The sequence below is a fragment of the Salvia hispanica genome, chromosome 6 (genome assembly GCF_023119035.1).
Source record: "Salvia hispanica cultivar TCC Black 2014 chromosome 6, UniMelb_Shisp_WGS_1.0, whole genome shotgun sequence".
NCBI lineage: Eukaryota > Viridiplantae > Streptophyta > Magnoliopsida > Lamiales > Lamiaceae > Salvia > Salvia hispanica.
The window spans coordinates 31,991,387-32,018,139 of NC_062970.1; the positions used below are offsets into that span (position 1 = coordinate 31,991,387).

A 26,753-nucleotide genomic window follows, 5' to 3' on the forward strand; every position below is an offset into this window, starting at 1 on the left:
CAATATTATACATCATTGACCAATGATTATAATGATTATATATATGCAAGTTTGCAGATGATCAATTCAAATTATCTTTAAGATCACTACTCAGCATGTTAGTAATTAAGATTAGACTTTGAAACCCAAAATTAAATGTAAGCTTAGCCGCCCAATCATTCAACAATTTAATAATATGGCACGATTATTCACAACATATATTTATTACCCTGTTTATACGTGATCATGTGTAAAAAATTATACATACACACATATATAGCTGAATCTAGAGAAGTCGTCTTCAAATTATATCAAGAAAAATGAAGATTGGTTCTTGAGTAACAGGAAAAATAGAATAAATTGGAATCTTGAAGTACGGAGTAATTTTTATAGACCGGACTTATAGCCTAGAATTTAGCAGTCACGATTTTAAAATTAAAAGTCTTACAAGTCCATTCTACCTTAATTGAATTCCTTAATGAAGATACCTGGCTAGCTTAGGTTAGACCATTGAGGTGATTAAGATTGACTTTTTTTCCCATTAATTTGTCCCATGCGAATTATATGTGTATAAATAGATCTCTAGCAAGAGCATTAGCATCACTCACAACATAACATACACAATCTCCCATACTCACTAATTACATGGCTCTTAAGCTTTTTCAGTTGCTTTCCCTTGCCTTTCTTGCTTTTCTATTCATTCCCACTATTAGCCATGCCATGAGAAATAGCCCCCGTGACAAAAAACCATCACCTTTTGATTTCATCAAACAATTAAAAGGTAGTCACAAGGGTGTTAACACAAAAGGCATCCATCAACTCAAAGTCTATCTCAAGGAATTCGGCTATCTCGAATATCTCAATCAAACTCATGCCAATGACGATGATTTTGATGATATCCTAGAGTCAGCCATCAAAACCTATCAAGAAAATTATGGTATCGAACCTACGGGAAGGATTGATACTATAACTATATCAAAAATGACAACCCCGCGATGTGGGGTGCCTGATATTGTGAATGGCACTAACTACATGCATCCTCGCGACAAGAAACACAAGTCGGGCTCAAGCAAGGTCCACATGGTGTCCCACTTTAGTTTCTTTCCGGGAAGCCCTAAATGGCCATCTTCTAAAACTCATCTCACTTATAGATTCTTGTTCAACTTTCCTATAGAGGCTATGGCCCCTGTGGCACGTGCCTTCCAAAAATGGCAATCTTCCACACATTTCACCTTTGCACGTGTCCAAACCTATCAAATTGCTGACCTGGTTATAGGGTTCCACCGCTATGACCATGGAGACGGAGCCCCTTTTGATGGCCCCGGTGGAACCATAGCTCATGCATTTGCACCAACTAATGGAAGGTTTCATTATGACGCGGACGAGTGGTGGTCGATTGGGTCAGTTGAGGATGCATTCGACTTGGAAACCGTTGCACTTCATGAAATCGGGCACCTTCTAGGGCTCGGGCATAGCTCAATTGATGCATCAATCATGTATCCCTCGATCAGTGCAGGCGAGATCAAGAATTTGCATGAAGATGATATTCAAGGAATAAGTGCTTTATACAATCTCTGAAACCACCTCGGAGTTAAATAATTCATCTCTTAATGTTCTTATTAATAAAATATGCTGGTAAATTCCCTATGTCAATGTTTCTCATTGTAGCCATATTCTCACAATTTGCAATGTAATCTAGTTTTTGTTTAAATCGAGATGACTTTTTAAGTGATGATATTTGGTACTCCCTCCGTCCGCGAATAGGAGTCCCAGTTGAGTTGGGTGCGGGTTTTAAGAAAAGTTTGAATGTAATAATTTAAGTGTGTGATAGTGGAATGTGGGACCCATTTATATTATTATTTGTAATCAAAGTGGATTAAAATTAATTGCAGCTTCTAAATTAAGGGAAAAGTGGGGTCATTTTTTATACTCCCAAGATAAAATGTCTAACCGGGACTCCTAATGGCGGACAGATGAAAATGGCCAACCGGGACTCCTATTCGCGGACGGAGGGAGTATGTAATTTAGTTTGTTGTTTTATGAGCAAGATCATAAAATTAATTGCGTCGAACATGAATAAAGATGATTTATGATTTTCATTCTACCTGCTAAAAAATTGATTTCACGATGATAAAATAAGATATACTATAGTACTACTATTACACAAGACTAAGGTGTACCCAATATACTTATTATGGCTTTTGTTGACAATCGTATTCAGAATTCGATATACAACACAGTTGTGAAAACGGCTAAATTTTGTAGAGAATGACTGAGAGTATAGTATAAATAAAAAAGCTAACTATATGTGACGAAGCAATGAATTTTAGAAAATAAGATGCAAGTAAATTACTCCCTCTGTTTTTTTTAAAAATAACAACTCTTTTCATTTTAGTACTTTTTTAAAAATAGCAACTTTCAAACTTTTTATTTTAGGAAATCTTTACACCCATATACATCAATTTATTTACTACTTATACCACTACAATTAACAACTTAAAGTGTGCCCTATAATACACTAAACATTAATTTTATTATTTTTTCTCTCCCTCTCTCCTACTTTACCAATTTTTTTCTCCCTCTCTCTTACTCTACCAATTTTTCTTTACCTCTCTCTTACTTTACCAAATTGTGTATTAAAACTCGTGCCGTTTAAAAAATAAGACTAAAAGTCTGATGTAAATAAAATAGTCGTGGGAGTAAAACTCTTGAACATATAGTGTAAGAAAATAAATTGAAAAAATGGGATAGAAAAATATGGGATTTATAAGCTGAAGTATAAATAAAAGGAAAGGAAAAAATGGGAATTGTAGGTGAAGGATAAACAAAACAAGGAAAAAAATGGAATACGAAAAAATGAGTTTTGTAAGCTGAAGTATAATTAAAAGAAGGAAACAAAAATTAGGAATTGTATGAAAGAAAAATAAAACAAGGGAAAAATGAGAACTGTGGCCTCTAGGATTCGAGAGCAGTAACCAATAAGTACACAGACCTAAGCGCTAACCACAAAATTTGTTTATTAAAAGCATAGGGACGTGATCAAATGAAAATTTTAAATATTGTACAAATTTAAAATTATGATTTGGACCATTGAAAAATGTCAACAGATCACAAAAAAACATCAACAGCAAAATGTCAATAGAATTTCAACGGTAGTCAATGATTGATGTTGTGTTGATACTGTATTGGCATTAAAATCTTGAAATTTTACACTGTGTTGATATTGTATTGAAACAGTGTTGAAGTTGTGTTGAGGAGTTTTGAGTTTGTACAATATATAAGTTTGCATTTTATTACTACCCTAAAAGCATATGTATAAGAGTAAATGCCAAAATTGGTACTGAACATATGTCTATTTTACGATTTTGGTCCTAAACATTATCTTTTGAATTTTTTGGTCCTATACATTTCAAATCGGATCACAATTGGTCATCCGTTAATAATTTCGTTAAATTTATAACGGTCAACGGGTTTAACCCAATTTTGACCAACTAATTAAGCTTTTAATTGTGATTTTTAACTCACTAATTATACCCTTAATTATTTTAATAATATTTTAACATATAAATTAAATAATATTAAAAAAATATGAGAAATTCAAAGAAACAACATCAATGATAGAACTATTTTTTCCCTATCCCAAACTAATTTCCGTATTCTCCACAAAATCAACATAACTATAATAATAAAACCAATTCATGGGGGCCCAGTAGCCCCCAGGCCCATAGTGGCTTCGTTCCTGGATACTGCTAATGTCTGTGACGTTGGTCACTAGTTTTATCTTCCATTTGCCGTAATGGATTTGGTTTATGTATCATTTTGATGTTATGTTAGTTTTGGCTTTGGTGTTGGGTCAACATTATTTTATGGCATGTTTGATAGGGGTGAAAATTTATTTAGAGATGGAATTTTATAAACTAAAAATTGTAGAAGCTTAAATACCGTGACTTAATCTCGATCACTATCTAGACAACTAAGCAGAAAATGATTCTATTACTACTAAAGAAAAATAAATTATATGTTAAAATATTAATTTGGAGGAAAACACTATCACATGGGTGTACCTATTGATTACGTAACGATAACTCTATGTCAATTTGTGGTTAATCAATCTACGAGTTATGCCGAGTTGCCGACTAAAGTCTCAAGATTTATTAAGCTATCACTAAGTTAAAAAACATGTCTTCTCTCGAAACCACGATCTGTAGGGTGCAGGCTAGGCCAAAGTGCCCTTATAGTGTAAGAGTGTAAGCACATAGCTCCTAATAGCACATTCGATTTACCCTCGTACCATATTGATTAAGGCGTTGTCTACCTCCATTTCACTCAATTTTATTCAACTCTAGTCTACTATAACTATTTTTTTGGGTGGGCCTCTAAAGTTATTAAAATAACCGGTCCAACAATTAGATAAGTGTGATTAAGTAATTGTATTGGGCTCAATATGGGCTTTTGGTTTGCCTAACGATATTAGCACATTAATCGACCCATGTCTGCATTTATCCGATAATTAAATTAATTTAATAAGCACGCTGTGACAGTTATAAAAATAATTCGGTCAGATAAGCAACTTTGAGAACATCGAGTACTTCATAAATGCACAACTCATGCAATGCATTAAGTCTAATTTGAAATAAAATATTCCCTCTTGACAAACTCATAGTTTAGTATGGTTTTAGAGGTGTTTAACCCATGTTTTTGTTGAATTAAGGTGTTTATAATAGGTTTTCACCCATGTAGACATTAATTAGATGAAATAATGAGTTTGTTGGAGTTTTGAAGTTCAAACAGGTTAAAACGGAGCAAAACGGAGCAAATGGATGATTCCAGGGACTTCGCCCGATCGGGCGTATTTCATCCGACGAAACGCCCGATCGGGCATTTTGAAGCATAGTGAAGTCCAGAGAGAAAACCCGTTCGGGCTTTCCGCATCCGACAAAAAGCCCGATCGGGCATTTTGGATGGCATCGCGATATTTTCGGATTGCCCGATCGGGCGTCCTGCATATTGGAAATCGCCTGATCGGGCGTTTTTACGCAGTATCCATTTTTGCCCTTTTTTCTCTCCAAGTATAAAAGGGTTCTCACTCATTTTCGAACCCTAACTTCCCCCACTGCAAATTGAGAGAAAAATCGAGAGATCCAAGAGGATTGAAGGCAATGAGGCTTCCATCTTCAAGAGATTGAAGAAGAAAGATTCTCCCCAACATCAAGTCTACCTTAGGGAGTTCTATTATCTTTTCCTACTATGTTTTCCTTTGATGTTTTTGTATTTTCCTTTGTCTTAGCTTCCATTATGAGTAGCTAAGTCTTTATTAGGGATATTGGTGAAGTTTGTATGGAATCAATGGGTTAAACCTTGATTTATGCTTATCTATTTCTTTTGTGGTGGTTTTGTTGGTTATTGTGCTTTTTCATTGTCTAATTGATTAGCTACCAATTGGATATGTCTTGTTCTAATTTTTGTCATTGAGAGATGCTTGATTAGATTGTTAAATAACCAACAACTCCGTGCGTTGTATGTGCTCGAGAGAGGCATAGCTAGAGAGAGGGCTTGGGTCCGTAGGTTTTAGGAGTCGGTTTCGAAGTGTAGGGAGGAGACTCCGACATTAGAGGCCGATCAACGCGTTAGGTGCACCCGAGAGGGGGTCTAACCAATTTACCCGATCTTCCTAGCCACACATAAGACCATTTATATGAGCATGATCCCTAGGTGAACACCCGTGATCCATACCAACGGATCCATATCCCTACCTTTCCAATTTGAGTGAAAACTACCCTTTATTTGCTTTAGTTTCCTAATTTGCTCTTAATTGCTTACTTGTTCTTTGATCTTAGTTAAGAAAAACCAAAAACCCCTTCTATTAGTCTAGATAGTGTTCAAAGTTGCATCGTAGTACTCAAGTCGGAATTTAGTCTTCGAGGATCGATAATTTCAACTTGCCACGTGCTACATACCCCATACACTTGTGGGTGACATATTTATTGCAAATTTAGCATGAGTCACCTCTGCCCCATAAAAAGTATGAACAATGGATATGACATAAGAATTAAGAAAAAATTGGTAAAATAAGAGAGAAGAAAAGAATGATATGGTAAAGTAAGAGAGAGTAAGAGAATATAGTTAAAGTAGTGTTAGTACATAGTGATACTTAAATCATTAAATTGATGAGTAAAACTTTCTAAAAATGGAATGCACATATTTTTTGGGACGGACGAAATGGAAAACGCACATATTTTTATGGGACGAAGGGAATATTAGAAGTCTAATTTATAACGAGCTTTGATATAAAAACTAAAAAGCTTATAGGAATATTTTATTTACAATTTCTTGTGGACTCTTAATCATAGAAAAGAGAAATTATGCAATCTTATATACCTAGACCTAGAAGTACATTAATTAAGTTGTTGGAAAATAAGCAGTAGAATTTCAACGTCGTCGAGGGAGTCAAATCTTTTAAATTTCAACGTCGTCGAGGGAGTCAATCTTCTTTAAATTAATGCGGCTAAATGGAAAAAGACAATCATAAATCTGTCTAATTTCCACCCCTCAATAAAGTTAATTAATATAGTAACTGGGAACACTGTTTTAAAATTGGTAGTTGAATTAAGCAAAGTTAAATATTTGACATAACTTTTCATCTCGAAGCAAATGTTAATAATTTTCAAAATAAAGACTTCATCAACAGGTTGATTATACTATTGCTTATTAATCTCAATGAGAAACCTAAAAGGCTGCTTTGTTTCTCACTATCAATAATGTTGCCTTGAAATTACTAATAAATAGATCGAATTTACAATTACTCCTACATTTTAATTAACATGTTCGATTCTGTTAATACTCTCTAAACATAAGATTTTTAAAAAAATTGTGTTGTTTGTAAACCCAACAGGAAGCCATCATATTGAAACCATCGAACCTTTAATTTGATTACGTATGTTCAATCCATATATAACTATTTGAAGCTGTAATTTAATTATACCAAGTCTTGTTTAGAAGACTATACAAAACTTGTTTATTAGAACGAATAATTTGTTGTAGATGACCTAGTCTTTATTTATTATCTAATTGTAATTAACGTATTCTACACCCAATTATTCCAAGTCATAGTAATTGAATGAAAAACAAAAGAAGGCAACCGCAATTGTCCCCATTACCTCGTCAAAGTCATTACAAAAAGGAATAATATACCCCACAAGAGTCATTATAAATACGTAGAATGTAGAGCATAATTAACATGTATCGCAAAACAAATCCATTACATTTACAATTCTTCAAATACCTATTCATGGCTTTTAAGATTTTTGAGTTCACCTCCTTCATCTTTCTCATTTTCATACTACTTGCTCCAATTGGCCATGCCAAAAGGAGCAACCCAAGTGACAAAACCTCCTCCCCTTTTGATTTCATCAATAAATTAAAAGGTTGTCACAAGGGAAACAACACAAAAGAGATCCACAAGCTGAAAGCCTATCTCGAGAAATTCGGTTATCTCAAATATGAAAGCAAAACTCATGCCACTGATGATGATTTCGATGATATCCTAGAATCAGCCATCAAAACCTACCAGAAAAATCACCACATCAAACCCTCGGGAATCGTAGATGATGAAACGATTTCAAAAATGCAAGCCCCACGATGTGGGGTACCTGATATAGTTAATGGCACTAACTACATGCATCCGCGCAACATGAACCACGAGCCGGGATCAAGCAACATCCACACAATATCTCACTTCAGTTTCATTGAAGGAAACCCTAGATGGCCATCTTCCAAAACACATCTCACTTATAGATTCTTGCCCAACTTCCCTCCAAATGCCATGGAGCCCGTGGCACGTGCCTTCCAAAAATGGGATTCTTCCACACATTTCACCTTCGCACGTGCCCAAACCAATCAAAATGCAGATCTGGTCATAGGGTTCCACAACGGTGATCATGGAGACGGGTCCCCTTTTGATGGCCGCGGTGGAACCCTAGCTCATGCATTTCCACCAACTAATGGAAGGTTTCATTATGATGCTGACGAGAGGTGGTCCATTGGAGCAGTTGAAGGTGCATTCGACTTGGAAAGCGTTGCGCTTCATGAGATCGGTCACCTTCTAGGGCTCGGACATAGCTCAGTTAATGCAGCAATCATGTATTCAGGGATCGGAGCTGGACTAACGAAGGGTTTACATGCAGATGATATTGCAGGAATAAGAGCTTTGTACAATCGTTGAAATATTATATTAAAAATATCATATTAATTTCTATATTTTTATTTGAAAATAATATCCCGATGTTGAGATGTTATTAATATAATCTATGCTAGGTTCTCGTTGGCTTCTATGCCTCTTCTCATTCAACCATCAATTAAATTGAATAATTTTATCGTTGGAATTTTTAATAGGAAATTAAAGTTTCACTATGATCAGTCATTAAATTGTTGTTCTTGTGGGATGTAATATTTTCACATACGAAACTGATCAATTCCAAATATTAATTTCGGTTCGGCTTGTAATATATGCTGGTTCGATTAATGCACTTCTATTATTTTAGTTTGACACATGCAATATGATCTAGTACTTCTATTATTTAAATCGTGGATTGAAGTTTTTTTTTTATTATACTATTTGATTATTTTTATGATAATCTGAATTTTCAGACCTATTTATTTATTTGTTTGTTTGTATTGAGAGCAAGTAAATATGGAATTCTGAATTGATCAAAGAGAATTTGTATGATTGGATTGATTTAAAAATCTAGTTAGATAGAAATGCTAATCCAACTTGAAATTGATAAATCGATCAGAACATTGAGATATACAATCAAGACTATACATAGAAACATGTCAATATTGTGTTTAGCCTATTCGGATAAAGCATAATCACAGAAAGAACACATGCAAAGGTGTTTTATTCACATAAACAACGACAAATTACATCGAGTTCGAATCGATCATTGGCGTAAAATTTGATGGGCGAGACATCTTTCTGGGGTTGTGGTGTGCTTGGAACAAAAGCAATGGCGTAGATGATTTGGAACATCGTTTCTCTTAGTTAATAACCCTAGAAGAGAAAGTAGGAAGAAAGTACTTACCTCTCAATTCCCAGCCTTTGAAGAATCACTGGCGGAGTAAAAACCCCATTCATCTTGTACTACAACACACTATCTTATAAGGATACAAAATTAAAAACGCAATTACTTAGCGTTGGAAAATTTTGAATATCAACAGAAATTAAGGGCACACAGAAAAATATCCTATAAGCTAAGGGCATAATTGTCCACTGAACTTAAATATTTTGCTTTTTTGAGATAGTATTCATTTGGCTTTTAATTTTAGTTAGGACTCCAATACTGAATAAGACAGTTTTAAATCGTATGTGGTGTATTTAGAACATAAAACTTAGCGTCCTTAATTGACTGAAAATTGTTCTTAGACAATTTTTTTTTGGTAGTGACATTTTAACACACTTACAGGTAGCGGCAACGAGTTATCAGAAAAAGAGTAGGATGAAGCAGCAGCAGAAGAGACTTAGCCAGGACTGGATATGGAGTATAGCCTTCACTGCATATATAATTAACACAAGCTAGCTATACTCCATACCCAGGCCCAGATAAGTCACTCCACCGATTGTCCGACGTTGTATCGAGATCAAGAGACACATGCAGAGTTTATTTAGAGCAAGAAGATTTTGAAATGGTGTAGAGGTAAACAAAAGATCCTACTTGTAATTTGGTACGACGAACATGACATATATATACACATACAGACACGCCCAATTCATACTAATCTATGTTTATAATAATGATCCAGGACATACTTAATATTATATACATTTGTGTTATAGGTTGGTAGATATGGGCCAAATGGAGCCAATTATATAAGTTGAAGGTTGTTTGAATTATCATCAAGATTCAATGATTGCTCTTCATTTTGTTTATTTATAACTCTTATATGGCCACCTTTGACAAAATTGAGTATAATTAGTTGAATCAAACTTCACTCAAACTGTAGCATTTGTATATATACTAGTTTTAAGTTAATTACTACTTATTGAGCTTCGAGAAGCCGACTTTGATGTTTTCAAATGTAAGCTTAAAAGAAGTTTTATTATCATGTATAAATTCATTATCATATTTGAAATTTGATAGTCGGAGATTTTGGTATTCCGATCGACAACGAATCACTCCGTATTCAAGAAAGTAGTAGTACTATGATTTAAAAAATATATAGAATCAAATGAGTTATTTGTATATTAGTCGAACAAATTCAAGTAAGAAGTTATTTCTCAACTCATAGGCTAAAAACTCAAATTTAGTGTAGTGTGTTGTAAGTTGTAAATAAAGAAAATTGTTACTATAATTGTTTACAACTTGATATGAATAAAATAAACAAGAATATTTTTCAAGAATCGCATATTCAGTCATTAGACAACAGGTTTTGCTTCTGTATGGAGTATTTGATGTGAAGGCCAAGCTAGTTGCTACCTGCTACCTAATTAATCTGTCTTTCTTGTATTTAGAAATTTTATTATCTCATAAATTAAGCCATCTCTTGCGTATGCAAAACAGAAAAAACAGTCGAATAATGGCCTAATAAAACAATTTAGATGCTTACATCTTGTTCATAATTGATTTAGCCATGACAAATGCACGATAAAGAATAGAGCCGGACTCTTGAGTTAGCCTAGTTAGTAAATTGAATGAGTTTGTAAATATTGAATTACTAAGGTTAACTTAATTTGTTGAACATTAATTCTTGTCTAAGACGATTCACAGTGCATGTAGACTATTGCACGAACACATAATTCATATAGGTCTACAAATTCCTCTTTGTAACAACAAAAATAAAAATAAATTAGTAACAGCGCAATGAGACACATAAACGGCACTTTCAACTATGATTTGAGAAATGTCTCAAATCACAAGACATGTCAATTAGTTAGGTGGTACTAATTCAAGTTTTCACATCAAAAATAGTGTTTGATTACTGAGAACTACTGATTAGCTTTTTTAATCAGAATGATTACAAAAGTGTACAAATTCTTACATAATCAGCTAATTCACAGTCACAACAAAATGCCATTTTTGCATATGTTATTAAGATAGTTTTTTATTGCATGTAATAATCAATCAATTTAACTGCATTACGCAAACCACAGTTTTAAATATTAGGGCATCCGCAATGGGGCGGACGATGCGACATCGCCCGTCACATCGTCTGCCATTGCAGCATCGCGGACGATGGGTAACCCATCGTCCGCGCCCGATACATCGTCTGGGGACGATGCGCGGAGGATACCCATCGTCCGTCGCATCGTCCGCCACTGTGGACGAGGCGGACGATGGGTCACGGACGATGCGACGCGGTTTAGTTTTTTTTTATTTATTTATTAAATTTTCAAAACCTATATATATCAAATTCACTTCATTTTTCTCACTTCACTCATCAAATTCACTACATTTTCAAGCAAAATGGATTCCGGAGATTATCCGAATAGTCCGATGTTCGGTGGTGCACGATGGCCGGGTACAGAACCCGACGAATACCGGCCATTAGACACCAGCGCCGAGTACGATCCCGACCTTTCCACCGACTCATACGGGCTCTCCGATATGGAGCCGTCTCCACACCGCCCCTCCGCCGCCGCCGCTCCCCCACCGCCGCCGCTTCCGGGTCCGCCACCAAAAAGAAGCGGACAAAGGCACGAACCCAGAAGTTGTCTACAACGGAGGTGTGTGAAGAGTTCGCCCCGGGCAGGACGAACTACTCCGACCCCGAATCCATCGTCTTGACGAGATGTTGGATTGATGTTCGGAGGATCCGGTGTACGCCAACAACCAGAGGGTGACTGCGTATTGGGAGCGCATCGCCGAGAAATACAACGCGGCCAAGCCGGCGAACGCGTACAAGCGCCACAGGGAGCAGCTCCGCAAGCACTGGGATCAAGTAAAGAAGCAGGTAAATTTGTTCGCGGCGGAGTACGAGAAGTGCGAGAGGGAGCAGACCAGTGGCGAGAGTCTCGCGGATGTGCGCGACAAAGAGATGCAGTCGTACATTTCATTGCACGGCGATTTCAAGCACTACCAGTCCTGGGCGCTCTTGAGGGACAAGCAAAAGTTCGTTGGTGATGTGATTCCCCAATCGACGGCGGCGAGGAGGAGGGCGTCGAAGCGCACCTTCAATGATTATACAAGTAGCGATAGCGGCGCGTCTCCGATGGACCTCAACAGTTCGGTGTTCGAGGATGAGAGTTCCGGCACACCGATGTCCTCCCGGCGTCCCCCTGGCGTCAAGGCTGCCAAGGGCAAGGGCAAGGCCACATCCTCCTCCGTCGCACCGCCTGAGCAAGCCCCGTCGCCGACCCCGAGTTCGACGCCGTCCGCGACTTCGACCGCGGCCCATGCGTACGCGGATTTGGCGGCCTCCTCCGACTACCGGACGTTGTTGGACGCGCACACCGCCCTCATGCAGGCGACCAACCCGGCTCAAATCGAGGGCATCCAGCGGATGATCGATGGCCTCAGCCGCAAGTTGGGACTTCTTTAGACTAGCCTCCTTTTTTTGTATTTTCAGCTTTTTTTTATTTCTTATTTTGTAACTTTTTTTTTAATTAAGTAAAATTAGAATTTCCCTTTAATTGTGTTGTTTTTATTTGTTTAATATTTTTATTTACATTTGCAAACATAATAAAAACATAAATACAAAATAGTGAAATGCTTAGAGCGTCGCTTAGGGCGGGCTATAGTCCGCCCCACTACAGGTGAAATATGAAGAGGATAAAATACTGAAGTGGCGGTGCATAGGGCGTCGCTTAGGGCGTCCCATTGTGGATGCCCCAGTGCAGCTGCCGCCGACAGACTCAGCAGCATAAATGATTAATTAGGCTCTCGTCGTATCCATCTACATATCCAATGGCTAATAATTAAAGTATAAGTGTCGTCTATGATAAGTCAATAACAAAGACAACAATAGAGAGGCAAAACCTACAAACAAAATTGCTTATGATCACACACATTAAAGCATTAATAATTCTTCTCGTCTATTGGACCAAGCTTGTAAATATTGTCAAAGCCGGCCGTCATGATCAAGACAAGGGAGAAAGAATTGTTTTGATTTAATTTCGATGATCGAGATTTTTTTTGTCAGTGGATATAATACGAAAAATAGTTATATACTAGTACTCCACATGTCCCTCAATAATTTACACCAATTTTCTTTTTCGTTCGTCCCAACTAATTGACACCCTAACTTTTTACTATTTTTGGTAATAGACCTCACATTCCACTAACTCATTTCACTAACATTTTATTATAAAATTAATATATAAAAGTAGGACTCATATTCTACTAATTTTTTCTACTCACTTTCCACTAAGATTCTTACAATCCGTGTCAAATCAACTGGTACTAATTAATGGGGGACGGAGGGAGTACTATGCTATATGGAAATTGGATTTCTTTATGTGATAATATTCCTATATTAGGACTTTGACAATTACTCCCTCCGTCTCGGCTAAAATGACATATTTTTTAGTCGGCACGAAATTTTAGGAGTTGTTGATTAATATGTTTAATTGGAGAGAGAAAATGTGGGTGTGGAATAATAAATAGAGAGCGAAAGAGAGTTGAATATACATGAACTTTAGATTCAAAAGTAAAAGTTTTGAATCTACTCGTGAACTTTTACTTTTACTACTTTCATTTTTTCTAATCTATATACGTGAACTTCGAATTTTCTGTTTTCCCCTCGGCGAATATTTCGATTATATTAACATTATTTTTGTGAATTTCCCTAATTTGTCTTTTTAAAATTGCATTTGTTTAACATTTGTGTACGTAACAATTCTTTTGTTCTTTTGTGCATGGAGTAAATAATCACATGAGTTCTCTCAAAATATTTCCATATAGCTCAATCTGAAAACTCATCTTGTTGTCGAGACACATGTGTTTGTTATACTCATTCTATAAGTAAAAACGCAAGCGCTTGCAATACTCACATACAATCTTCTAACAAAGTGTTGGCCATTAACTAATTTTAGAGAAAAATCAACGGCTGAGGATAAACCAGAAAATAAAAAAAAAAAAAAAAATCAAAGTTCAGTTGAAAGTCAAGAAAATCTCAAATGTTTCGGGAAATGTAGAAAATTTCAAAAGTTCGTGTATTGGCAGACAAATTATCTTATTTTATCTAAAAATGAGCTCGTTTCAATCATCATTGTTTTTTTGCTAACCTAACCTAATACTTCCACCGGAAACGTAAGCTTCAATTTAGAGAAATTTTAATTTCAAGAAAAAAAATCTGAAAAGACTAAAATCTGTGTATTTAGATTCAAAAGTAAAGGTTCCAAGAAAAAACTAAAAAAATACGTGTTATAATAGTTTGGTAGGATAGATAGCTCATCTATCTTAAAGTTACATGAACAACCGGAATTGAACAAACTAGGTATGCAAATTCTAACTTAACGAAATACAACCCACAAAAAACGAACATATTTAATCTCGTCTTCGATACAAAAATAATATATCTAAATGATAGTAAGTTATTAAGGCGACATGAAAATATAATTAAACAGACAATCAGAAATGACAAACTCATAGGAGTATTCATAATCCGAAGTGTGTGACCATGCAACCTCCAATTTCCTCTCTTAAAATCCGAATCTCAGCCCTAAGTCCATTCTCTCTCCTTCTGCTCTCTTCAACCTCTTGCTCAAGCTTCGCCTCTCTCTCTCTGCTCTCCCGCAAAGCCTCCTCCAGCTCCAAATATCTCCGTTCCGACATCCTCTTCCTCTCCCTTTCTCTCTCCCGCTTCCGCCTCCGATTAAACCAGCTCGTTACCTGCTCCACATCCAGTCCTGTCTGATTTGCTAGCTCCGCCTTTTTCTCTCTAGACAGATGATCTCTCTCTCCAAATGCCACCTCTAGAGCATCGATCTGAAATCGCTCGAACCTGTTCATTCCTTGATTTGATGATTTAACGATAAACACTTATTAACCTTCCCAATGACATGTTTTTATTCTCCTTATAAGATGAATTCCACATATTTATAGAAACGATGTTGGGATCGCGGAGACATTTAGGGTTTTTGCAGACAAACGGATGAAGTTAATTTGGATTTAGGAGCGACGATTTGTCCTAAGATTGAGTGCCAATACAAGTATAGTTTCTTCGTCAATGTCTTTTTCTTGACACCTTAAAATGAAATTAAACTTTTTCGGGCAAGTTAAAATTTATGTACATAATAAAATATTTCATCGTTCATATATATATATACACGTTGTGTACGTATTCACTCTGATTTCTTTGTTTGCTTCGCACATTTCACAAACAAGATAGGTTTAATTTAAACTTTGAAATAAATCATTTTTGTGCTGGACTAATTTTGGATTGTGTTTAATATCATACGTATGTTTACGGTTTCGAATTTAGAATGACCTAGTTGGTGGAACAAACGAACTCATGATTCAAAGGTCTTGGGACCAAACTTGCTAATACTCATCAAGTACTATATAAATCTAAATTTTTGTAGTGCAATTTTATTTAATTGGTGGGATAGATGATTTAATTTTGTAGATAGCCATACTCATAAGTCACAAACCCTTTTTAAAACCAACTATTTAGGGTTTACATATTTTTTTTCCCTTGACATGGCGTATAATAGAGTTTCCTAGGCTGGAAAATTAGATTTTAAAAAACCCCAATCAAGATAGCATGGTGAGAGTTTTAATTTATCAAGAAATCTCCTCTATTATTTAATAAGGGCCAATCTGCTAATGAATGACTAATATATTACATATGCCTTTTGTATGGGCTTAGAAAGCCTATCTAACCGGCAAATATTAGTGAGTGGGCTAATAAATAGCCCAATTATATTTATAATGCTATTGGATTTAATTTATCTATTTGGTCAACTTTAATAAGTTAAATTCAATAATTGATCAATAAATCATTTGTACTTTTATGTATCGTGATTTGATGCCACAATCTATACGTGTCAGCTTGATATCTCAAAGTAGAAAACGGGATCAAGATAGTAAGATTCCAAATCTATTTAGATCTAACCATTAAGGAATAAAATAATGTACATGCTCAATATACATTATTTAATCTAGATTCAAAGTGTAAAAAAGAACAAATTAAAGGGCGGGGTGAGGGAATTTAAAAAGGTTTTAACTCCTTAAATAAATCAATAATTAATTACATATTTATACTTCAACATAATCACATCAAACATAAAATATATAATCATCTAGTTAGAAATTATTGAATTTAATTATGTATTATCAAATTCAAACTGAAAATTAATGTATAGAACGTAATTTGTAGACGTCCAAGCGTAATCAAATTTTATTCTATTTTGATTAAATAAAAGTGAAACCATGATTAAGTGCATTTTATTAATTTCCCATCATATGCAATGTCTTTCCACATTTTATAAATATTTTTTTTCTCTATATTAAAAAAGATAAACAAATTGGAACAAAACTAGGTAATGACTTAGGAAATGACGTATTGAAGCCAATATTTAATTGTTTTTGAAAGATTAGGGTTACCATTCCCCTCCATTATTTATTCTACAGTAGTTCTTAACCGATCGAGTTGTATAATATTGTTTTATATGTATCTAGTTGGTTGCTAGTGTAATTAATTGGAGTATTCTTTATTGTTAATGTTAATGTTAGGTTGGTAATTTAAATCAAGCTAATAAGTTTGACTTTTGATGCTTCTTTAGAACAGTTCAATGTACAGAAATTATTCGAGTTTAAAGTAAGAATATATATATTTTAGAGGACTTTCGACTATAAATATATATGTATATCATAAATTTAGATTGCTTAGGTCATGAGTGGATTAATTATCCTAAACAAAGATCGTATATTCGAGTAATTGGGAGTTCCTCTAAAAAAATAAATTTCTTTATGGCCATCTAAGATGTGAAGAACATTTATTTAGACTGAGAGATTATGGATACCATTACCCTTCCAAGTCAAAATAACTAAATAAGACTGTCCGGGGATTATATTTATATGATTGGGTTTTATACAAAATATCAATTGAATTGACTCACAATATTCTAATTGTGTTGCTTGGCATGCATCTTGAATTGATATTCGAATAATTGAAGATCTCTAACTCTATACCGCGATACCTCTTAGACATGGGTTTTAAAATGGAAACAACTTAATTATTTTCTAAAGAGTGAATTTGAATTTCATAATTAATCCCTAATCTCATTATGGCATAAAATTAATTTCTCTTGAACTTTAATCAATTATTTTATACGTGTTTCAACATAAGGTGAAAATAAAAGAATTCAGGTTCAGGTGCAAAATATTCAGCTTAGGCACCTCTACCATGACTTATTGCAATTAAGATCCCTAAAATGTGATTTTTATTCAAGTTCAGATATTTAAGATGCAACCCTATTTTCCAGGAACGAATTATGAAATTTACATTTTTTCTAAAACTGAAAATAGTTGTTTACAGTGAGCTTCCAGTTTTTTCTTCCTTGTATCTTTTCTGGTTGAACTTCAAGATTTTGATTTTATATGTTAATTTCAAGTAATCTTGCTTAATTAGATTTTCAATTTTCGGTGAAATGAATTTCATTGCAGTTTATGATTATTCTTGGATTAAATTAATTATATACGTGTTGAGTGGATGAAGGTTCACGTTTTGCAAGAAGAAGTCTAAATGCGATATAAAATAATGAGCTAATAAAGATGTAGTTTGCTAATAATTAAATTGTTTAGTAGGAGTAGTAATAAAAAAGAAAAGGAAAACAGTCCTTTGAAACTTTTCATTTCCCTTTAGTTGGTTGTGCAATCTAACGTGCTTTCTTCATTGTTTATAGTATTAAAGAATCGATTTTATTATGAAATTAGTTGTGCACCCCTAGAAGTCACCAGAAGACAAGAATAAATTAGTCTCCTAAAGGCTAAAAATGATTCCAAATTAAAATAAGCAAGTTTTTATATTCCCATGTATGCTATATTTAATATTATATTAACCACTTGGAAGCCCATATTTCTCGCTTTATTACATTGATAACTACAATTATGTTATCTTAATGCACATGAGAAACTTACAATTGAATATTTTGAAGCTGATTTACAGCTATTGAAGGGCGGCATTTCAATTTATTTAATTGGGATCGCAATATTATACTTTGTCACTGATTAACGTTATAATAATAACAAATTTCAATATTTTGATTTTCCATGAAGTTTCTGGATCTAGACAGCTCCTAATTCTTGCTTAAGATGTTAGTATTTCATTACATTAGTTAGCAAAGAGTTGTGGTTGATTGGATACTTGTTGGAGATTTGCATACTGTTTTTTTTTTGAAGATTTGTTAGCTTCATTAGTAAGTGCAGCAATGGAATGGCCATTGCCAAACAAGAGCTATGCCAATCCTCAGCTCTTGCCCTTTCATGGTTCTAATGCTAAGACGGGTTTCGACTCTCTCGCTTCTGCTGGTCTGGTGACGATAACCACCAAAGAAATCGACTCTGATCGCACTTCTTACTCTACCGTTATGCAGGTTAGTTTCGATTTTCTTTGCTAATAACCATTGAATGGAATTTGATAAGTCGATCCGCTTTCACTGCTACATCAGGAGTTACTCCATGTATTGCTCGACGTATATCAAATAGTAGACTTGCTTGTGTATTTTATTGACCTTGTTTCATTTCTCAATAGATACTTTGGTAGCCAATATCTTTTTTTTGTTTTGTTTCATTTCATTATTTTTTTGTTTCACATGTTTTCATCATTTAGGCTCAATTGTTGATTCATTTTGACTACTCAGAAAAACATTGATCAAGGAGGAGTGCGGTACACGGTCACAACGTATCCCGCCAATCCAACGAAGGTAACGGTATCACCTGCCTCTGTTCATCCATCTTTTCTGCCCCTTAGCCCACAACCGATTTCTGCTATCCCACCTCTGTCTTCGAGCAGCCCTGTTGTCGGAACTACAGATTTAAGGTATTATTATTGCATTTATAGACCTGAAATCTTTTTCTGAAGAAAATGACAAAAACTACATCCATTATGCAGGAATTCACCCAAGATATCAGGGGCTCCGGCCCAACTAACGATGTTCTATAACGGCTCAGTTTGTGTATACGACAATGTTTCTGCAGATAAGGTACATCACATTATGTTGTAGCTGCAAGAATTTGTGCTTATTTTGCTCTTCTGGTTTTGTATTTTTAATATATGAATAAATGTATAGGCTCAGGCTATTATGTTATTGGCTGGAAATGGGCCTCCCACGGCTTCTAGTTCACCGGCCGTTCAAGCAGTCACGCCTAGGCCTTCAATTCTTGAAAGTTATGTAGTGAATCATCCCTATGGCGTTGCATTGCATCGGCCTAACCCTGCAGCAAATGCCCCTATTAGCGTTTCTCAATCGCTCAGCTGGGCTGGTGCTATCAGTGACATGAATGCTTCTAAACAAGGCAGCGTTCTTGTCTCGTCTAACAAAGTCGAGCCATTGAGAGCAGTTAGTTCGCCAGCATCCAGTTCTGCATCCTTCAATAATTCGTCAAGTATTCTTCTGTTTCTATAAATGAATCAAATCAACTCATGCTATCTCCCTTCTCTCCCTTTCTCTAATATGCTGATTTTGCATTGTGATCAGGCTCTGTACCTCAATTTAGGAGGAAATCGTTGGCTCGATTTCTAGAGAAGCGCAAGGAGAGGTAAAACATTGCTCTACTTTGTGTCAAACTGTCTAATGAGTAAAGATTCAAATGGTGACATTGAATTTGAACGGGTGACGGTGTTTCGATTTTAGGGCAATCAGCACAGCACCATATGGTGACAAGGAATCACCATAATGCAAAGCACTTAACTGATCAAAGGGCAACATGCAACCGAACAGATACAGATACACGCTGCTGCATTCGTACGAGTAGTAACTTGATTTTGATTTGTGTTGTAGGTGTTGTTGCTGCAATCCAGTTTTGATGTTGGTATATATGATCCAACAGCTTTTTGTTCGATCACACTAAGAATGTTTTAGGCCACACTTTCTTAACGGCTAAATTCTATAAATGGGGTCTTCTACAATAATCGTTCCACCAATAGGTAGGTTTTTTTTTTGTTTCTGGAAATGGGTGATTTGAAATACGCATTCTAAGAATGCGTATTTCAAATACGCATTCGTGGAATGCGCAACTAAGCTGAATTCGGCAGTCAACCAGAAAAGTCAAAATTCAAACTAAATACGCATTCTTAGAATGCGTATCTCCCCTTCATAAAGTTCGTCCAAAACAGAATCGGGCAGAAGCATTCTGCCCTCTGCGCGAACTCCAGCCTCCTTACCCACGAATCCCTTCCAAGAATCGGGCAGAGGTATACATACCGTGGGGGGGGGGAGAACGTCGGCGGCGGCGGCAGGTCGACGGGAGCGGCGGCGGCGGCGAAGAAGCAGCAGAATCGAAGAAGCAGCGTGTCTGTTGTGCGTTCTGTTCTGGCCGATTTGCCCCAATTTAATTCAAGTGAGATATGCATTCTAAGAATGCGTATTTAGTTTGAATTTTGACTTTTCTGGTTGACTGCCGAATTCAGCTTAGTTGCGCATTCTAAGAATGCGTATTTGAAATACGCATTCTTAGAATGCGCAACACCTATTTACAGAAATTCAAAAAAAAACCCCTATCGGTGGAAGCCGATTTCCAGAATGCACTATTTATAGAATTTAGCCCTTTCTTAACTACACTGTACAAAACGTAGCATACCTATAATTTTTACTCTTGTTTGTAGCAGTGTAATGAAAATTTCATTTCCGTACATGCTTGAAAAAAAAACAGAACCACCTTGTATATTTTTTCACAATTCATGAGCCCAACTTTAAATATGGATTATTGATTTTCAATGGTTTAAATTTATAATCTGTTTAACCAACACCAGACCAGAACCGTCAAAACTAGCATACAACCATCATGGTTCGGTCCATTTCTTCACGGTCCAATTACAGGAACTGCTGTATCCAGAATCGTGAACGCATCTAGATAGAATCCATGATTTTCGCAACCTGCAACCGATCTGCCAGCATCCTCCATTGTTCGCTGGATAAAACTACCAATTGTAGAGGTCTTTATGTACATGTATAAATTTGGCAAGAAATTGTAAGTTGGAATATTAATTAGTATAAGGGTGTATTCACCCTATAAGATTTCCAATTCTACAATCTCCTAGAATTGAATTCTTTCAAGAATTGATACACTATATCCCACATATATATATGGAAAAAAATAGCCCTAAATTCAAAGTTTGACTAATCAAAAAGGAAAATAACAAAATTAACCTCCAAAAGAGTGAGAGAGAAGGTAATGAGGTGGAAGGTCTGGGCAAATGTGGAAAATTAACTCCTATTCTTGGTGGAAAAACTAAACAAATCTTGCCTATTGTCCAAGATTTCAATTCTCGTTCATTTCGTATGAACAGGACGATCCTCTCTCGAATTCTAAGGCTTAGTCTAATTAATTAGTGGAAAGTGAACAATCATAGTTCTCCCAATTGGCCAAGAATTGCCCAATACTTCCAAAATGAACACGCCCTAATAGTCATAAGAAAAAAAAGTAAATATACATAAATTATATACTCTCTTTAATTTAGTTCTATTTTTAGGATATAATTTTACAACTAATGTATCTTGAGTATATTAGTATTTTGGAGAGTTTATAAACTTTAAGAAATCATTAAACTTAAATAAAATGCATAATGCATCCTACGAAAAATTCTGAATTCTTTTACTTGATAAAATGAAAATTAATTAGTCAATCCAAGAACTAATTTATTTTGCCCAGCTTAATCGAAAAAATTTGTTTGTTTTCCCTTGGCCTAAACCTTACGTTGATTCCCATATCATTAATTTAAATTGCTGGGCCAAGTCTTTTGCTTTCAGCCCAAATAATTAATCTGGTCCAAAATGGGAGCAATCCAACAAGAGTGGTACTATCGCCGTTGCTCCATCCCCACCGTGGCCATCGCTGCTTCGCCAGTTCTTTTCACTCTTTACTTAACTTTTCTCAATATTTTTTTATTAATTTCTAGGATAATTAGTGGGTTAGGCAGATGAAGATCTTGCAGCATCTGTGCTGTAAAAGGTGGTTTATTGATTCAAGAAAAGATGAAATGGGCTCATCAAAAGTGGACTCAAGAAACAGGTGTGGGCTTATTTCTCTCATTTCATTTCACTAGGTTATTTTTCTCAGTTGATAGGCCCAAAAGTGAACCCTAGTTTTTTTTGGGTTTCATTTCACTTGTTTGATAGATTATTCTGTAGCTTATTTTAACTTTATCGACAATAAATTACGCAACATAAATTCAAAATAATTAACACTTTGAACTTAAATTATTTCTTAATTTATAAATATCTATTCAATTATTTCCAAGTTATGTTTATTTTTTTAAATTAAATTAATCTAAATCATTATTTAAATCTATTAATTGTTGTTTTTATACTTATATAGATATAGATTATATTCATATTTTAATGTAACGGTATTTTTTTTTTAAATTTCTCACTAATTCTATAAACTTTGTTATTAATTATCAGAAGTTGTAATCATATCATAACATAAAAGTGAAACAGAGCTCATTTCTATCAAATTTAATGCAATTGGATAGTATCAAAATTTCCATGACTATTTCACCTTTTGTCTTAATTCATTAACAAATATTTTAGTTAGCTTTCTGTAAGATATACGCATACTTCTTTTCTTCTTTTCTCAGATTTTTATAATAACAATGAACAATATTAAGTAAATATACTGGGTCCTATTCTAATGCTTATAGCACTCTAATTTAAAATCAAGACTAAATCTTCATTCTTAGATAGATTTTAAAATGAGTGGATGAGATTAAATCTTACGAATCTCATTAAATAGTAGACAAAATATCAACAAATGGGTAATATCATCATTATGTTATCATATGATAATTTTTCATGAATGTTTTTTTATATCAACACAGTGTATTACAAATATCAACAATATAACATAAGAATATCAACACTAATACAAGAAAATATGAATAATATGACATAAGAATATCAACGCTAGTACAAGAAAATATCAACACATATTTATTGAGATTTTTACATGGTTTTATTGAGATTTTTTGATGTATTTGTTGATGAAAATCTGGTTATCAACATTTACGAAAACTAAAATAAAAAATATCAAATTTCATCATCCGAACGTCGTCGAAACATATGCAATTGAGATCTCGTTGGAATCCTTATAAAATTATCTTTAATTTGATATATTTTTTGTGAAAAAATAATTAAAATCAAAAGAGTTACGTAAATTTAAAGTTTTAAGATGATTTTAATGAGAGAGAATTGACATTAATATCCTCTAATTTTATTTATTAATTTTCTTAATTAAAAATATAATCTATGTGACATTATTTCAACCACTGGATCTTTTAATCTAATGGCTAAAATTTAGTCCTAGTTTGGGATTGTTAATTAGTTAACAATTGATCACTCTTTCTATAATGAAATATTTAAATTATTTTTACTCTACACGCTATATATATAGTGTAGTGTAATAATTAAATAACAATACTAATACAATATAATATAAATATAGTGATAGTATAAAGTGAAATACAAAGTTAATGATAATTTTAAAAATAATGTTATGAAACTGTAATAAAGTTTATAATACGACAATATCAAAAAGATGAATAAATAATTATTATTATTATATAGTTACAAATATTTATATAATATTTAAATATATCGACTCTAAGTGACAAATTTTCTTTTTTAGGATGTCTTACTCTAAATGACACATTTTCAAATATGAAAATATATCCCTCTCTATTTTTTCTCTTTTTCTTACTTTACTCTCTTTACTCTACTCACAAAATAGCAATGCATAAAATATCGTGTCCAATTGAAAATGTTTCACTTAAAGTGGGACGAAGGGAATAAAAGTTTAATAATCTCATTATATTTTATAAATTAATAATTTAAAGGTGTGATATAATCTAATGATAATAGTAAAATGTTGTTAATATCACTATTATTATTAACATTATGACTATTATTAATCGTTTAAATTATATCTGAATCTATAAATCATCATTATAGAATTTGGTCCGAATAATTAGTTTGAATTGAAGAAATGGTGGAAGATTAAAGAGTCGGACATTAAATTGGAAACATAGAATTTTCAAGGGAAAGGGCTATTATGTAAAATACTTATTCACTAACAACTAGGCTTAGTTTTTCTAATATTTTATAATGTTTAGTACCATTAGAGCATCACTAACATAGGCGGGCCGGACCGCACCTGAGTCCCGGCCTGCGATCTGCGTGTTGGAGGGAGGCGTTTCGCGGCCTGAGCCGCGCCTGGTGACAGAGGAGCCGCCCGGAGCTGTGCCCCGTTGCGGCTCGGCTCGACGTTGGAGCCTCCGGGGCCGTGCCCTATTGCGTCCTGGCCCGGTGTTTGAGGGCCTTCAGTCCAGACCCGAACCTCCTATATATTTTTTTCCGATTTTTTTGGCTTATTTATATCTCATTTTTTCAATATTCTTCCACCAATTTCTCACTTCAATCCTCTAAATTATTTCAATATTTGTTCTTCGTATGGATTGGTTTAAAAGCGACAAACGACAGTTGAACGAGTTCGTCAACGCAACAACTGGTACCTACCGGCATCGCCCCATGCAAATGTTGGGCCTAGTCCACAATGACTTTTCCGTATTTTAGTTGTTCAACGTTTTCTATTTTACGAGTAAAATATGTTGCAATTGTGAATTGTGCAATTTAATACTCCCTCTGTCCCACTTTAGGAGTCCCGGTTTACTACTTTTAGGTGTCCCACTTTAGGAGCCCCGGTTGGAATATTCCATAATTGGTAATAGGCCCCATATTCCACTCACCTTTATCCACTCACATTTTATTATAAAACTAATATATAAAAGTAGGACTCACTTTCCACTATCTTTTTTCACTAACTTTCCTTTATATTTCTTAAAACCCGTGCCGAACTCAACCGGGACTCCTAAAGTGGGACGAAGGGAGTAGTTGGGGCCTGCAGGGATAGAGTAGTTGTGGTCTGGTCCAGAAACTTAGGGAAATGATGACGTAGAGAGGACTTGGAACCTGAAACCAGGCCGAGATTATGGATGATCTTATACCCTTATTGGATGTCCATAATGTGGCCGCATAGCATTATTCATCTTTAATACTCTCTTCGTCCCAACTAAGTTGAGTCATATTTCTTTTTTGAACGTCCTAATTAAGTTGAGTCATTTTCTTTTTTTAAAAAAAATAAAACATCAATCACTCTTACTTTATCCACTATCTACTTTACTCTCTCTTTATCTTTTCTACTTTATTTTTTATCTCCTACTTTTTAAAAATTTTAATCTTAGTTGGGAGTTGGCAGTGGCGTATACACGTTGATATAAGGGGGTACAACTGTACCCCCAAAATTTTGTACATTAATACTATATGTAGTCGAATTTCCTTCAAGTTCGTCGATGGCCCAGTGGTAAGATACCTCATCCTCCAAGCTGTACACCCGTTTCGAAACCTGCTAACCACATTTCCAACTTTTAACGTTAATTTAAACATTCTCTTCTCCAAATTAGCTTTATTTTAATCTATATCATATCTAATTCAATTTTATTTTGGTTCTCAATTCATATTTAAGTTTTATTAATTACTTTGTTTTTAACAAATACGTTTACTAGTTTAACCACTAACTTGCTCTTTTTAATTTAATTATGCATTCTTTCATATTTAACTTTCATTAATTAATTTTTTAATAGATACTTATATGAATAATATAAAGTATATATTTGTAATTTATAAAAAACTCAATGTAAATTATTAAATTGAAATAAGTATTATAAAATACTCCATGTTTATAAAACTAACCTCCTCATTATATTCATATCTATATTATATATTACTAATTAACAAACATGAATACATGTATTTCAAATATATAATTTAGATGATATTATAAAATAATTTATTTTTGTTTAAAATAAAGTTTTTGATAAAAAAAATAAAGAAAAAGATTTATATAAAAATAATAATTGAAAAAGTACAACAGAAAAACAAAAAAAATTAGTCACATTTTAAAATTTGAAGTCGTTGTAATTATTTTTGCACCCTTAAATTCAAAATCCTGGATACGTCACTGGAAAAGGGAAAGTACTATTATCTTGATTATTAGGCTAACGTGACATGTATACTTTTAATTCTCTTATTTTAATTAGTTTAAAGTTGGTGTCTCGTTAGACGAGCATTTCACGTGCAATACTACTAGTTAACTGAGCATTTCACGTGCAATACTATTAGTTAAATGTGCCATTTTAAATGATATAATGTATTAAATGCGGAAACGTTCATTTTCTTCTCTGAAAAAAGAAATTTCATCTCTTTCAGTCCATTTCCCCGAAGTTGGTTTGGTGTAATTTATGTTGATGAATCTCGATTCCCACGATAATATTACTGAACTGCATTAAAAAAGTGTATACTATTTTCATACTCCTATATAGTAGAAGAATTTTTTCCTCATGTGATTAAAAAAATAGTGTTAAATTATTAATAAAGAAAAAATAATAAAAAATAAAAAAATAGAAAAATAAAGAGAAAATAGAGTTAGAGAGTTTAAAGTAAGTAAAAAATTTTTTTATTGAGAATCCAAAGCCCAAATGCGAATTTGACTTTTTTTTTACAGAGGAGTAGAGGAGGAGAGAGGGTAAGGAAGATGGGAATGATACTACTTTACAGCTGTAAT

At 34.2% G+C, this 26,753-nt stretch overlaps 4 protein-coding genes across 4 annotated transcripts; 3 read left to right on the forward strand and 1 right to left on the reverse strand.

Moving 5' to 3' along the window:
* Positions 1-603: 603 nt before the first annotated feature.
* LOC125197431 (metalloendoproteinase 3-MMP-like) lies at positions 604-1,690 on the forward strand. The gene has a single exon (XM_048096168.1). It carries the CDS (start codon positions 625-627, stop codon positions 1,555-1,557), a length of 933 nt encoding a protein of 310 aa, XP_047952125.1. The 5' UTR covers positions 604-624; the 3' UTR covers positions 1,558-1,690.
* A 5,577-nt stretch (positions 1,691-7,267) lies between these two features.
* Positions 7,268-8,200, forward strand: LOC125195148 (metalloendoproteinase 3-MMP-like). The gene has a single exon (XM_048093340.1). It carries the CDS (start codon positions 7,268-7,270, stop codon positions 8,198-8,200), a length of 933 nt encoding a protein of 310 aa, XP_047949297.1.
* Positions 8,201-14,570: 6,370 nt separating this feature from the next.
* LOC125195149 (homeobox-leucine zipper protein ATHB-40-like) lies at positions 14,571-14,924 on the reverse strand. The gene has a single exon (XM_048093341.1). The coding sequence runs from the start codon at positions 14,922-14,924 to the stop codon at positions 14,571-14,573; it is 354 nt and encodes a 117-aa protein (XP_047949298.1).
* A 3,173-nt stretch (positions 14,925-18,097) lies between these two features.
* On the forward strand, positions 18,098-20,769 carry LOC125193518 (protein TIFY 6B-like). The gene is made up of 6 exons (XM_048091332.1): positions 18,098-18,511; positions 18,779-18,957; positions 19,030-19,120; positions 19,208-19,523; positions 19,616-19,676; positions 19,772-20,769. The coding sequence occupies exons 1-6, from the start codon at positions 18,347-18,349 to the stop codon at positions 19,812-19,814; spliced, it is 855 nt and encodes a 284-aa protein (XP_047947289.1). The 5' UTR covers positions 18,098-18,346; the 3' UTR covers positions 19,815-20,769.
* Positions 20,770-26,753: the final 5,984 nt, after the last annotated feature.